At 42.4% G+C, this 13064-nt stretch overlaps 1 protein-coding gene across 1 annotated transcript in view; it reads left to right on the forward strand.

The window, feature by feature from the left end:
- LRP2 (LDL receptor related protein 2) overlaps nt 1–8521 on the forward strand; it is a gene marked incomplete at its 5' end in the record, with an annotated part of 201882 nt that extends 193361 nt beyond the window's left edge. The window contains 4 exons of the mRNA XM_081095525.1: nt 1400–1501; nt 3491–3598; nt 6714–6785; nt 6972–8521. Coding sequence (XP_080951651.1) covers nt 1400–1501; nt 3491–3598; nt 6714–6785; nt 6972–7133 — 444 coding nt within the window. The 3' untranslated portion in view covers nt 7134–8521. The remainder of the gene's footprint in view (nt 1–1399; nt 1502–3490; nt 3599–6713; nt 6786–6971) is intronic.
- Between the last annotated feature and the right edge of the window lie 4543 nt (nt 8522–13064).

Below are 13064 nucleotides of genomic sequence, written 5' to 3' on the forward strand. Positions count from 1 at the left end.
AGAAGCACTTTTTAAAAAATAAAGAATAAAATTAAGCTAGAAAACAAAACAAAATTGTATGCCTCTCAGAAGAAACTCTTCACTATACATACAAACTAGGACACATTAGGTTTGTTGCAGACAGAAATGTGCCGAAAAATGGTAAAGTTGAAACTTTTTTTGCTCTGTGCCACTCTGTTGAATTGGAATCCTAAGCAGTCTCAATTAAATTTAATTAGAATCTTAAACAGATTTTTGGGAGAGGAGGGGAAAGAGAGCATGATATTCTCTTCTTATTTGATGATCTTTGTATTTTTAAAGGAAGGAATAAGGAACTACATGTTCCCTGGTGTTGTTTATTTTCCCACCAATGTATAGTGATAGAATAAACAGTAATTTTAGAGTCAGCGATTGGTTGCAATAATAACTTTGCTGCCTTCTAAATAGGCATGGAGCTTGACCTCTCTGTACAATGGGTACAATAATACCTGCCTCCCTCTGTAAAATGCCTCCTGTGAGGACCAAATAGATATTTCATGAGTGGGCTAGTACAGGTTAATCAGTACAGTGGGGCCTTGACTTACGAGTTTAATTCCTCCCAAGACCGAGCTCGTTAAGGAGCTCGTTAACTCAAATTACTCTATCAACTCAATGCAAAAAATCAGCCAAGAGACACTGGTATCTCAAAAAACTCATTAGCTGGGACACTCATAAGTCAAGGCCCCACTGTATAGGGAAAGCAGTTTCAGCATTCTGCCTTTCCCCCAAGCTTTCATTTTTGCCCCTGCCTAAAAGCACACAATTATCCCTTCTTTCTCTCTCCCTCTTCTCTACTTTGCTCTTTTTCCACTACCCACCCTTTTCTCTGTTGTTCAAACCCAACCCCCAAGTATTAAGGTGCCAAGACATAGGAAGAGTGTTTCCATTTTCTTGAGCTGACTGGTTAGTCCATTATGTTACTTTATATCAGCAATTTTCATCCCGTGTGCCGCAAGAATTTTTAAAACATGCCATGCTTAATAATTTAGTCAGGGGCACTGACCTCTTTTCCCTTAGTTGGTAAAATAAAATAAAAAATGACAGCAGCCAACACAACAATAGCCATTTGATGTGAACGAATCAAAATTATATCTATTTTTTTTTTTGTCAGTTCAGCAAAAATATCTCTTTTTCGGTGTGCTGCCGAATTTTCGTAATTCGTTTATGTGTGCCATGAGATGAAACAGGTTGAAAATCACTGCTTTACATAGTGGTTTGTTGGGTGCAGGTCTTATATCCCTGCTGGGGGTTATTTATTTACGTATTTTTGCCATTTGGGGGAAAATTTGCCATAGCACCTAGCATGCCTCTGGGCATGAGGAGAACACCTTCCTGATGTGTGAATCAGGTCAGTATGCCATAACCGTTTTTCCTTTACCAGAGTGACCACTTTACCATGGAGATGGGGAAGCAGCCCATAGTCTTTGAAAACCCAATGTATGCCACCCGGGACAGTGCTGCCAAAGAGGCTCCGCAAGCCCAGGTGAGCCGCCACACGGGCCTTTCTTTCAGGTGCTACGACTGCTGGACCTTGTGCTTTTGAGGAATGGATGCCCCTCAGATGGAGGGAAGCCTGTGGTCCAATCCTCAGCTTCACTATCTGCAGTCACAGGACTGACCCAAGGACACGAGACCTGAATACAACCAGAATCCTGTTCTGTCGTACAGTTGTTGATATTTGGCAACCATTCTGGGGGTGCTGACCAAGAACCTTTTCATTTTGGAAAAAAAAAATGTTTTTATTGATTTTTAGAGAGAGGAAGGGAGAGGGAGAGAGAGAGAGAAACATTGATGAGAGAAACATCCATTGGCTGCCTCCTGTACACTGGGGATTGAGCTCAAAACCCAGGCATGTGCCCTGACCCAGAATCGAACCAGCAACCTCTTGGTGCATGGGACAACGCCCAACCAACTGAGCCACGCCGGCCTGGCGAGACCCTTTTTATTCTGAGTGGTCAAAGCAAGAGGATTCACTCTGAATCCATTCAGAGGCTTGGCAAACACAGTGCCTGACTCACGGGGCTCCCTATAAATATTAGAGAAATAAATGAGTGAATGATTGACAGGTCATCATGCAGAGGTTTGGGCTGTACTCTCTGGGTTCTTACTGGTATCACAAATGTGTGATTTGAGGTGATCTCCCTATGCTTGCCTTTCTCATACTTTTCTGAAAAGTAAAAACATCTCCAAAGAGGCAGATACTGACATTTCTTTGATGAAGCCCCACTGCTCACTTATCTTGCAGAGGAGCAGGGAGATGAGACAGTGTATGCATGAAGAGAAAAACTTTTCATTAGGTCAGTAGCCCCAACACCACTTCCAGTGCGTGTCCGAGGTTAGCCTGTGCTTCCTTTGTCAAAACCACTGTGGCCTCAGTGAAATACAGTTTTAGTGTTAACACCTAACCTTCTTTTGTAATCACAAGATAATGTACATTTTAACACAAGATAGGAATGTTTATTTTATGAATAGCTTCCTTAAGATCAGAAATGTTTGAATCTTGAAAGCATTTCACCTAATCTTCTGGTAGCCAGGTAGCAAAACTTTGGTTGCATGGTGAGATCAATATGATATTTAATTTGACATTTTCACTTGAAATAAAATGAGGCCATGTTTACAAACACATACCCCAAGTTCAAGAAGAAATGAAGGGGGTGAATGCAAAAATATAGGAAAAGGAGGGAATTTCTATCCTGTAATTTATTGATTATATATATATATCCATGGTAGTTTGGGCTTAAGAGGGAATGTGTGGAGGAATATTACTAGTAATTCCATTATACCTCATTTAAAAGATGCAACCCCTGGTAGTTACAGAATAGTCACAGAGATGTAAATTACATCATAGGGAATATTGTCAATAGTACCATAATAACTATGTGTGGTGCCAGGTGGGTACTTGAGAGGACCACTCTATAAAGTACATGATTTTTTTCAACCACTATGCCATACATCTGAAATTAATACAGAATAATAATGAATGTAAACTGTAATAAAAAATTTAAAAAATATAAAAATGTAACCCCTGTTAAGCAGTCTGCTGAAATTATTAATTTTATTCTAACTATCCAAAGATAAGATTCTTAGTTTACTAATGAGTTTGGTAATAATTCATGCTGTTCTCCCAGGATTTTGGCTGCCAATGTACAACCAGAGTATCTTTTATGGTCCACAGCGGGAAGAAGTGGGCATGGAGAAAATAATAGAAATTGCTGTTACTGAGCGAGAGTGTGACCAGTGGTGGATGTATTTGCCTCCCAGGATTAAGACATGAGATAGATGACTTAGTGGCTGGTGCTGCTGACTCTGGGGAAATGAGAGGGGAATTTATTCCTGGCTTCCAAGGTTAGCCTCCTATAATAAAATTGGTGCCTGACCTTGTCTGTGGGCAAAACAGAACCAAGGACTTGATAAGAAACTTTACAGCAAAAATTCTTTCAAAACTGGATAATGGCCTCTAATGTTTACACAGGTGACTGCATCGGAAAATGTGGAGAACAAGAACTATGAATGTCCCATAAACCCTTCTGAGATAGCTCCAGACACAAAGCCAACTTCCCCAAGTGCTGAAGGAACTCAGGTAATGGGCTAACCTCTGAAATGACATAGGATTTGGAGAGGACTTTGGAATTGCTGGGTGTTTTTTTTTTATCCTAGGCAAACTAGGGAGACCCCAATAGGCTCATAGAGCCCAAGATGTGTAGGCAGTTAATAAAGATAATTTTTGAGAAATTATAAGTTAACATTTTCCCACCAAATAAATCTACATTCTAACACTGAGATGGGAATGATGTTCTTTGTGACATGGGAGATCACACAGAAGAGAAGGGCAACAGACTTCTGGGTTCAGCATCTTCAGACCAGAGGCATTTAATTTGAGAGAATGACTGAATATTAATAAAGAGCTCCCTGGGTCAAGGATACATACATAGAAAAGACCCTTTCCTTTCCTGCGTAATGCAGTTTTTCTAAGTATACATATTCCCTCAATAATGTATGTTGTTCTTAGTTCTACTACTGTCACCTATGTTCACCACTAGATGGCACTAATTTATACCCTCTTCATCTATCTGTCCACTGTCCAACCATTATTGCCCTCATTGTGCCAGACACAGTGTTTAATACTGGAGATTAAAAGAAAAAACTAACCACTATATAGAGCTTCCCTACCATTCCTATAGTCCCTTGAAATTTTTAGATTTGGTCTACAGAGAGAAATTCAATAAATAAATTTATGTAAAACTTTTAAAAAATGTTTTTATTGATTTCAGAGAGGAAGGGAGAGGGATAAAGAGAAACATCAATGATGAGAGAGAATCATTGATCAGTTGCCTCCTGCACACCCCCTACTGGGGATAGAGCCCACATCCCTGGCATGTATCCTTGACTGGACTCGAACCTGGGACCCTTCAGTCCACAGGCTAATGTTGTATTCACTGAGTCAAACTAGCCAGGGCTTTATGTAAAACTTTGTATCACTAGTTTTCTTGGACACATAAGAAGGTATCTGCGATCTAGCTGTTTGATTCTGAGCAAACTCTTTTACCTCTGAGCACTAGAGTCCTTAATGCTTCCCCTTGAGGGCACTATTGGCAAAATTGGTTGGGATGATTCTTTGTGGTATGAAACTATTCTATGCATTTTTGGGCATTTTAGAATTCCTGGCTCCTGTCCAGTAAGTATCATCATGTGTCCCACAATGCACTGTGATGCCAGGCTGAAAACAATAGGATCTGGGATGTCTCAATTCTAAGGTTCTATGTCCTCTTCTATGTCCTCTTCTGTGAAGTAATGCAAACAAACACAAGTCTAAGGGTAGTTAGAAATTTTATCACTTTATATAATCCTTATTTCTCAGTACCTCAAACTTTTGTTCTTCTTGTTCAGATCAAAATAAAAGTAGAAGAGGCACTTGGTTAGGATCACCCTAGGTCAGTGATGGTGAACCTTTTGAGCTGGGCGTGTCAGCATTTTGAAAAACCCTAACTTAACTCTGGTGCCGTGTCACATATAGAAATTTTTTGATATTTGCAACCATAGTAAAACAAAGGCTTATATTTTTGATATTTATTTTATATATTTAAATGCCATTTAACGAAGAAAAATCAACCAAAAAAAATGAGTTCGCGTGTCACCTCTGACACGCGTGTCATAGGTTCGCCATCACTACCCTAGGTTGACATTAATGTACCAAAGAGGCTCACAAGTTTATCTTTCATCAGTAAATCTGCTCAAGTGACTCAAAGAACATGAACTATACCTAAGCTCTGTCATTTTCTAAAAGTTGTGTTGACCTGCATTGGATTTCCCAAGGATATAAAAATGAAAATCATGCCCTAACTGGTTTGGCTCAGTGGATAGAGCATCGGCCTGTGAACTGAAAGTTCCCAGGTTCGATTCCGGTCAAGGGCATGTACCTTGGTTGTGGGCACATCCCCAGTGGGGGCGGGGGGCGGGGGGGTGGGGTGGGTGGGAGGGGGGTGCAAGAGGCTATTGATCGATGTTTCTCTCTCATTGATGTTTCTAATTCTCTATCTCTCTCCTTCCTCTCTGTAAAAAAGTCAATAATAAAATATATATTTTAAAAAATGAAAATCACCACCATTTCTTTGGTTAGTAATTGCTTAACTCTAGGCAGCCATTCCATACTAAAGCAATGACTTTTAAGAGTTTGGGCCTTTCCCATTTAAGTGTAAGTTTCCAGAGGGTGGGCTCTGACACGAATGCCTTCATCTTCCCCTTGGTGGTGGCCATGTGTAACATAGGTCCACACTTAATGTGGGTTGAAGGGAATGGTCTCTTCTACTTCTATAGTCAGGCGCTCCCCGCTCTGCATATTGGTCTCCTATTTTCAGAGAGCAAGAGGCACCCCATAAAATGAGATGCCTTAGCTACCTGAGAGGCTGCCTGTTCCCTGTCTACCCTTCCCTGTCCACTTTCATCGGGCAGCCAGACCTGTGCCAGCATTGCCACCACCAGCAACTTTTCAGCAAGACAGGGCCCGCCCATCATAGCCTAGGATGATTTCTCTTGGGATTCTTTTGTTTACGGGCTCTGAGTCCAATAGTCTTTGCCTACTCTTCTACCTACAATTCAGTTATATAATCTTGCTGTGACTCCATGTTGTCATCTGTAAAATAAAGATAATAAAGAGCACCTGGCTCACAGAATGATTGGGAAGATTCAACAGAAAGTCCCTGACACGTAGCAAGCTCTCAGTAAATGTTAGTTGTGTTTGTTATCCCTGTTATTACTATAATTACAGAAGGAAATGACGAGGGAAGAAGGGATATGCTTGAGTTGACCAGGGATCAAGATATTTTATGAAATGAGTTACAATATGACTTTTTCTTTAAAATTTCAGCAGCCCCAGAAGAAACCTCTTCCCTATCTCTATCAAAGCTTCTAGATATTATAGACACACATCCTATGAACTATAAAGTTCAATCCAAGGAAATGTTTTAAAATTATTCAATGAAAAGAGCCCAAAGAGTTTCAGTTACTGTTCAGGGACCATTGGAAGAGGAATTGAACAGTTCACCGCATGGGCCAGGTCACATGGTCCTAGCTCCCAAATTGCCTTTTGCTTCAGTGAGAAGAAATGTTAAAACCTAGACAGGGGTGGAGGTGGGGAGGGTGGAGGAAACCCATGAAAAAAATTACTGAAGGTTTTCTGATTCCTCTTTTTCATTTAGGCAACAAAGTGGAATATCTTCAAACGAAAACTGAAACAAACTACCAACTTTGAAAATCCAATCTACGCAGAGGTAATTTTTTAACAATTTTTCTTAGCACAGGTGTTCCTTCTTAGCAATAATCACTTGCTTGGCTGAATTGGACATACAATCAGAATATTCTGAGCAAACTGGCAAAGATCCATCTTCTTTACACAAAGCTGTTTCTGGTCAGGTTGGGGGAGTAAGTGGCTAATTCGTGTTTCCTTGTGGTCTCAGATGGAGAACGAGAAAAAGGAAAGTGCTGCTGGGACTCCACCTCCGTCCCCTTCGCCCCCTGCAAAAGTGCCTGCGAAACGAGCCCCAGCTCCTGCCTACACCGCCACAGAAGACACTTTTAAAGACACAGCAACCCTTGTTAAAGAAGACTCCGAGATGTAGCTGTGCTACAGTTATTTAGGGAATAATTAGAAACACACTTTTGCACGTATATTTTTTACAAACAGATAAAAAATGTTAACATTCAGTACTTTATTAAAAAATATATTTTTTCCCTGTTCACCTGTAGTTGGAAATGTCTGTGGAAACTATGCCTTGTGTGTCTTATTTTTTTTTTTACTTAATGCCATCTCATATTTTTACAAATAATTATCACAGTGTACTATATGTATATCTTTGCACTGAAGCTCTATCTAAAGGTAATGCTATAAATATATTGTACATTTGTAAATTTGGGAAAGGTGATCACAACATTAAATTTGCTAAGAAACTACCTGCTGAATTGGTCGGCGGTCATCCCAGAAAATGACCCAATGAGGAGAGGGATGGACTTGCGGTCCTTAGCCATGTCTAAGAAGAGGCTCCACTCGTACTCCCTGTAGAATTGCCCAGGAAGGGAATCCAGGCCCCACCATGAGGTCCATGTTTACACATCAGCACCTAATGTTCAGTATCACCGGTAACCTGATTAATAAGCACATTGGCAGAGGGCACTGTGTGTTGCACTGACCTCTGGATTTGACCGTAGACACCTCAGCTAATGCAAGAAGGTGGAAAAAGTGATTTCATTTCACCCTCCCGCGTATTTGCATTGTCTAACCAGAGTGCTCTGTTTCACGTTATCTCACAAGTCACCAAGGCAACATTTTTTTTTGTCGTGTCTATGAAAAAATCCCATGTCGTTAAGCACAAGTTAGTTTGCAGAGAGTCTGTGTCTAATCGAATGACTTGTTTCACTTGACGGACCACAGGGTGACTCATGTCCTGGCCTGGCTTCTCAGGTGGTCACCTGCCCTAGACACGAGCTCAGTAGTTGAATTATTAAAACCAAATCTGTGACTTCATAAAGTAAGGTGCGAAACAGCTACCAGCTAAGCAAAGCCTCAACTGGGTTTTTGTTTCTGTGTGTGAAAATATCATTATAATGACTATTTATTTCCTAAGTTGAACATGAATAGAAAGGGAAACTGTTCTTATCGAGCCTTTTTGTAAGGTTCTTTGGCTAAATCATACATTTCTATCAGAATGCACTGTAGAGTCCAGCTCTGCCCTTGAGTAATGGGTCTAGTCCAGCCGTGGGCAAACTACGGCCCGTTTGAAACGAATAACACTAAAAAAAAAAAAAAAAAAGACCGTACCCTTTTATGTAATGATGTTTACTTTGAATTTATATTAGTTCACACAAACACTCCATCCATGCTTTTGTTCTGGCCCTCCGGTCCAGTTTAAGAACCGATTGTGCCCCTCGAGTCAAAAAGTTTGCCCACCCATGGTCTAGTCTCTACAACCAGAACAATGGCAGGAATATCCCATTGTCATAAGTAGCATTCCTGGTTCTCTGTGCTAATATTGCACATTTTAAAAACAATGAATGAATGAATGGACGGATGGACGAATGAATGAAACATGTACTACTGATTATTTTATTCCTGAGCTCTCAAAATATTTGTTGCTCAAATTTTGAGGGCTCATTGTAATTACTTTGAAATGTATTTTGATTAGAAAAGCAAATGGAAATGATGCTGCTGAAAATTTTCTAATAAATGTGTATTTTATCAGACTTCTTTTGTGTAATTCTCAAGCCTGGGCCATGAATCTTGTGTTTTGCTGTGCAGAGAGCTTGGGGCTTTGAGTGCTAGGGAACCTGAGAGAGGGTCCAGGCAGAAGCAGAGGGACTGTGAGCATTCAGCCACAATGGGCCTGGCTGGGAGCTCTCAGAAAGAAAAGTAAGCTAACCTGCCTCCCGCCCCCTCCCCGCCAGAGCAAGCCCATGCCCTTCCCATCCCTTCCCTCTTCTCCTCTCCCTCCGGCCCCAGTCACGTTACCATTAGCTTCCTCACTCCCAAGCTCAAAGTGCCCTTCCTTTACCTCTAGAAGTTGTTTCCTAAGCCTGTTTCTTCTAGGAATTACTTTTTCTACCTCTGTGATTTACCTAATAGGAGTTCTCTTACAAAAAAAAATAAGCCAGCCCAAAGACTTCCTCTAGGTTCCCACCTGGACTCTGAGTGGGCAGCCCCTTTAATTGCCTTTCAGAGCCAAGTCCCACCGCGCCTGTTCCTTCCTTATACCCTCGGCCGGGAACCAGGTTCCCCATTTTGTCTCCACTGTGTCCCAGAGCTTAGCATTAAGTACCCGCTGCTGAGGGTCATGGCGATGGTCCCAGCTGGAGAGGGTTTGGTTCAAACTGGGATTCCACTTCAGTGGGTGCATTTTGATGTCTTAACTCTGGGGAGTGAGGGCTGTATCAGGAATTGAACATCAGGAGTGAAAAGGAGCCAAGAGAACCTGCTCTTGAAAATGCTGGCAATCGCCAGCTTTCATATTTGTCTGGGGCTTTAAGCTCAATAAGAAATTATTCTGGAGAATCTATTTTCTGAGAGTTTCCTGCTTAAGTTCATTTCTGGGTTACTGCCCAGCAGCTTCCTAGTCCTAAAACCTTTCTTAACTCTTATCAAAACTTCCTGTCCAAAGGAAGCCTGCAGTGAGTTGGAGGCTATTGAAGGCAGAGAAATTGATGCTGGCCCATGTCCACCACTATCTTGCCTTCAGTTAACATGAATGCAAATTGATAAAAGCTCTTGGAGGAGAGGGCTTCGCTCACATGGGGGACCTCCTTGTGCTGGACTGGCTTTGGGGTGCTCCTTCCCAGTGGGTGCTGGCTTCTCCAGCTATGAAGGGCCAAGCCAGCCCTGACTAGCTGCCACTAGCATTAACTTTTTCTTTGCATGAATCGTTAGCATTTACATACATAACAAACCAATGCCTTGGCTTATTCTGTAGAGAAATAAATCTGCCAGGACAGGCTGACTATTAGTGGTCTGCCTCCTGCTGTGTCTGATTATGCAAGACGCTGGTTCCTGGGAAACAAAAGAGGCAGGCAAATGTGAGTTTTTCTGAGCTCTGCTTCAAAACGGAGGGTGGAGTCAAACAGCTCAGTTAGCTAACCTATCCTAATTTTTATTTGTAATTTCCTGGGCGGTCTCTCCTTAATCAAGTGGATGCATGTCCTTTCTGCACTCTCATAGACCTTCCAACTTCACCTCCATTCTAGTCTTGTCACACATTATAATCGTCCTTCCAGAATCTCTCTCCTACCCTGTGTAAGTACTAGTATATCAGGGACAATGGCTAGCTTCCACTCCTGTATCCCATAGCCCCTACTATTGCACCTGCCACTTAATCGATGCTGAATAAACATTAGCTCCACAAATAAATACAGTCATGCACTGATTAACAATGGGGATATGTTCTGAGAAATTCATTGTCAGGTGATTTCCTCATTATATGAACATCATATAATGCCCTTACACAAACCTCAATGGTATAGCCTGTTGTTCCTATTCTATAAGCCTGTTACTATACAAACATGAAGTTAAATCAAACACAAGAGAAAATGATGCAATAAAGAGGCACAGTGAAGATGTATGAGGTGGCTACTGTTTTATGGCAAACTTTTTAAATAAATACATAAATCAGTAACATAGTCATTTATTATTATTACCAACTATTAGGTACTCTCCATAATTGTATTGCTGTACTTTTATATGACTAGCAGTGCAGATTTGTTTGCACCAGCATCACCAGCATTGTGCTGCGATGGCTACGATGCCACCAGGCCATAGGAATTTTTCAGCTTTATTATAATCTTGTGGGACCACGTCATTATGTGGCTCATGACTGTAAAAGAAGTACTTTAAGGCTAAGGCAAGAAAGAAATCCTCTCAATGAATCTGGAGCTTTCAGGGAAAGAGGAATGATGTTATGGGCACAGATTTGTCCTGCCTACCTCACAGGCTGGCTCAGAGGAGTTAATGCATATGATGCTGTGCTGGTCACCATAGGTACCATTGACACTTATAGCTTGACTTTTTTCTTCTTCTAAGCTCCTGGGACTTATAAAGGCGTTTGATTGACTAAGATGGTAAAATGTTGTTTAAAAGACATCTGAAGAGTTAACATCAGACCATTCCAGAAAGATTCCTGAGAAGAAAGGAGACATTACTAAAAGTCCACCTGGATGTAGGTAGGAAGCTCCATCTTCCGTGTCACTTAATCCCTAAAACTTACCAGTGATCCTGTCCAGAACAGGGCTGCTGAGAGCCACTCACGAAACCACTCTGGGTTCTGGCCTTTTGAGCCCAGGCTCTGGTAGCTGGTGTCCACCCAACAGTCAGCACGCGCTGTTCTGTACACAATACAGGGGGCCCCCACTAACGTCGTGTGAAAATTCCTGGAAACTGCGACTCTAAGCAAAACGACTTATAACGAAACCAATTTTACCATGGGCTCATTGATAGACGCAAGAGTTAAATTCCTGTGGTATATTTCTGGTCACAAAAAACATCGCCAAGCACTAACTAAAGACCCCAAACACTTCTAATATTAGACATTAAAATGTGTGCTATATATACACTTAAGAAAGATTCATAAAAACAAGTGAGGTAATGATTTTCCAACCTGCTTATTCCAGTTCAGGGTCACAGGACATGGCAGTGGCAAGCGTCTAGGTCAGTGGTGGGCACACTGTGGCCCCTTGAGTGTGGCTCTTCCACAAAATACCACGTGCGGACGCGCACGTACAGTGAGGTTGGAACTTTGTGGCCACACTCAAGGGGCCAAAGAGCCGCATGTGGCTCGTGAGCCGCAGTTTGCCGGCCTCGGGTCTCGGTAGTTGTGAAACCGAATGAGAGAATGCACTAGAATGTAAGCTCCACGAGGACAGTGGCCTTTGTCATTTGTGCGACAGTCCCAGTGCTCATTGTTCTTAGTTCCCGAATCCTGCTGAATGAATTACGTAGCACATGCCACTTAGCCCAGGGCCTGGAGCTCCTCCATCGTTGCTTCCCCACGTGGGAGGGCCGAAGCACAGTCAGCCTCCTACTTGATCAAGAGCTGATTTTGCTGCCTTCCTTCTACAATTCAGAGAGGGGGCTCAGACTTATCTTGCTGGTGGGTGGGGTCCTCTCCGTAGAGAGTCTGTGGGGTGGAGCGGCAGGTCTAACGTTGGTGCCTGCAGATTGCTCTGGCGTAGGCCAGCCTGGGTGGGGTGACTAGCTGAGGGATTTCAAACAGCAGGAGTCCCAGAATGCTTGAGGGGGGCCATTAGGTCCCGGGGGAGGGGTGCACAGGAGCGATGGCAGGAAGCCAAAGATACTACGTGCTTGGTTTGTTTCAGGAACTTTCCCAGGACCAGCCCTGTATGCAAGAAAGGAGAAAGATGTTTTCCTATTTTTTTTTCCTTCTATATTCCCCTCTCTCTTGATTGTGTGACTTCTGTAGCCAAATCACAGAACAGAGCTGATGACAGTAGTTGTGCAGCTGAGCCACACTTGGTTCAATGGGCTCTCGCTAGCTGGACAGGGACCCAAACCTCCAGACGACACATTGTTTCCATGAGAAATTTACTTTCAGTTCCAAACATATGATTAATGGGATAGGTCTCAGAATGAAGCCCTTTCTGTACCCTGTCCTGGATTAGTCCGGACAAATCAGGACTTGTTTTGGGTGGTGGGCATTGGGAGTTCTGTTTGCATAGTAAAGACTTGGCAGGCCCCCAGGGAGAGTGGAGGCAGAGCTGAGTCAGCCCCATGGCAGGAAATTTGATAAATTGGAGGGTGCAAACATTCTAGAAAGTGTTCTAGCTGAGTTTCAGCAGCAAGGAACATCTTGAGAGTGGCCATCTAAGTGTTCATATTCTCTCCCAGCCAGGCTCCTAAGGGGCCCAGAGCACATGCCTGGGGAAAGACATTAAATGGCAGGGAAGGCCAAGGAAAGATGTACAACATGATGGGTGATCAAGAAACCCAGAGAAGGAAGTCCTTTTTTAGGAATCCCATCAAAGGTTGATCATGCTAGTGGGCGGGGTCCTCTCAC

The sequence above is a fragment of the Myotis nattereri genome (genome assembly GCF_964212035.1).
Source record: "Myotis nattereri genome assembly, chromosome: 7".
Lineage (NCBI taxonomy): Eukaryota > Metazoa > Chordata > Mammalia > Chiroptera > Vespertilionidae > Myotis > Myotis nattereri.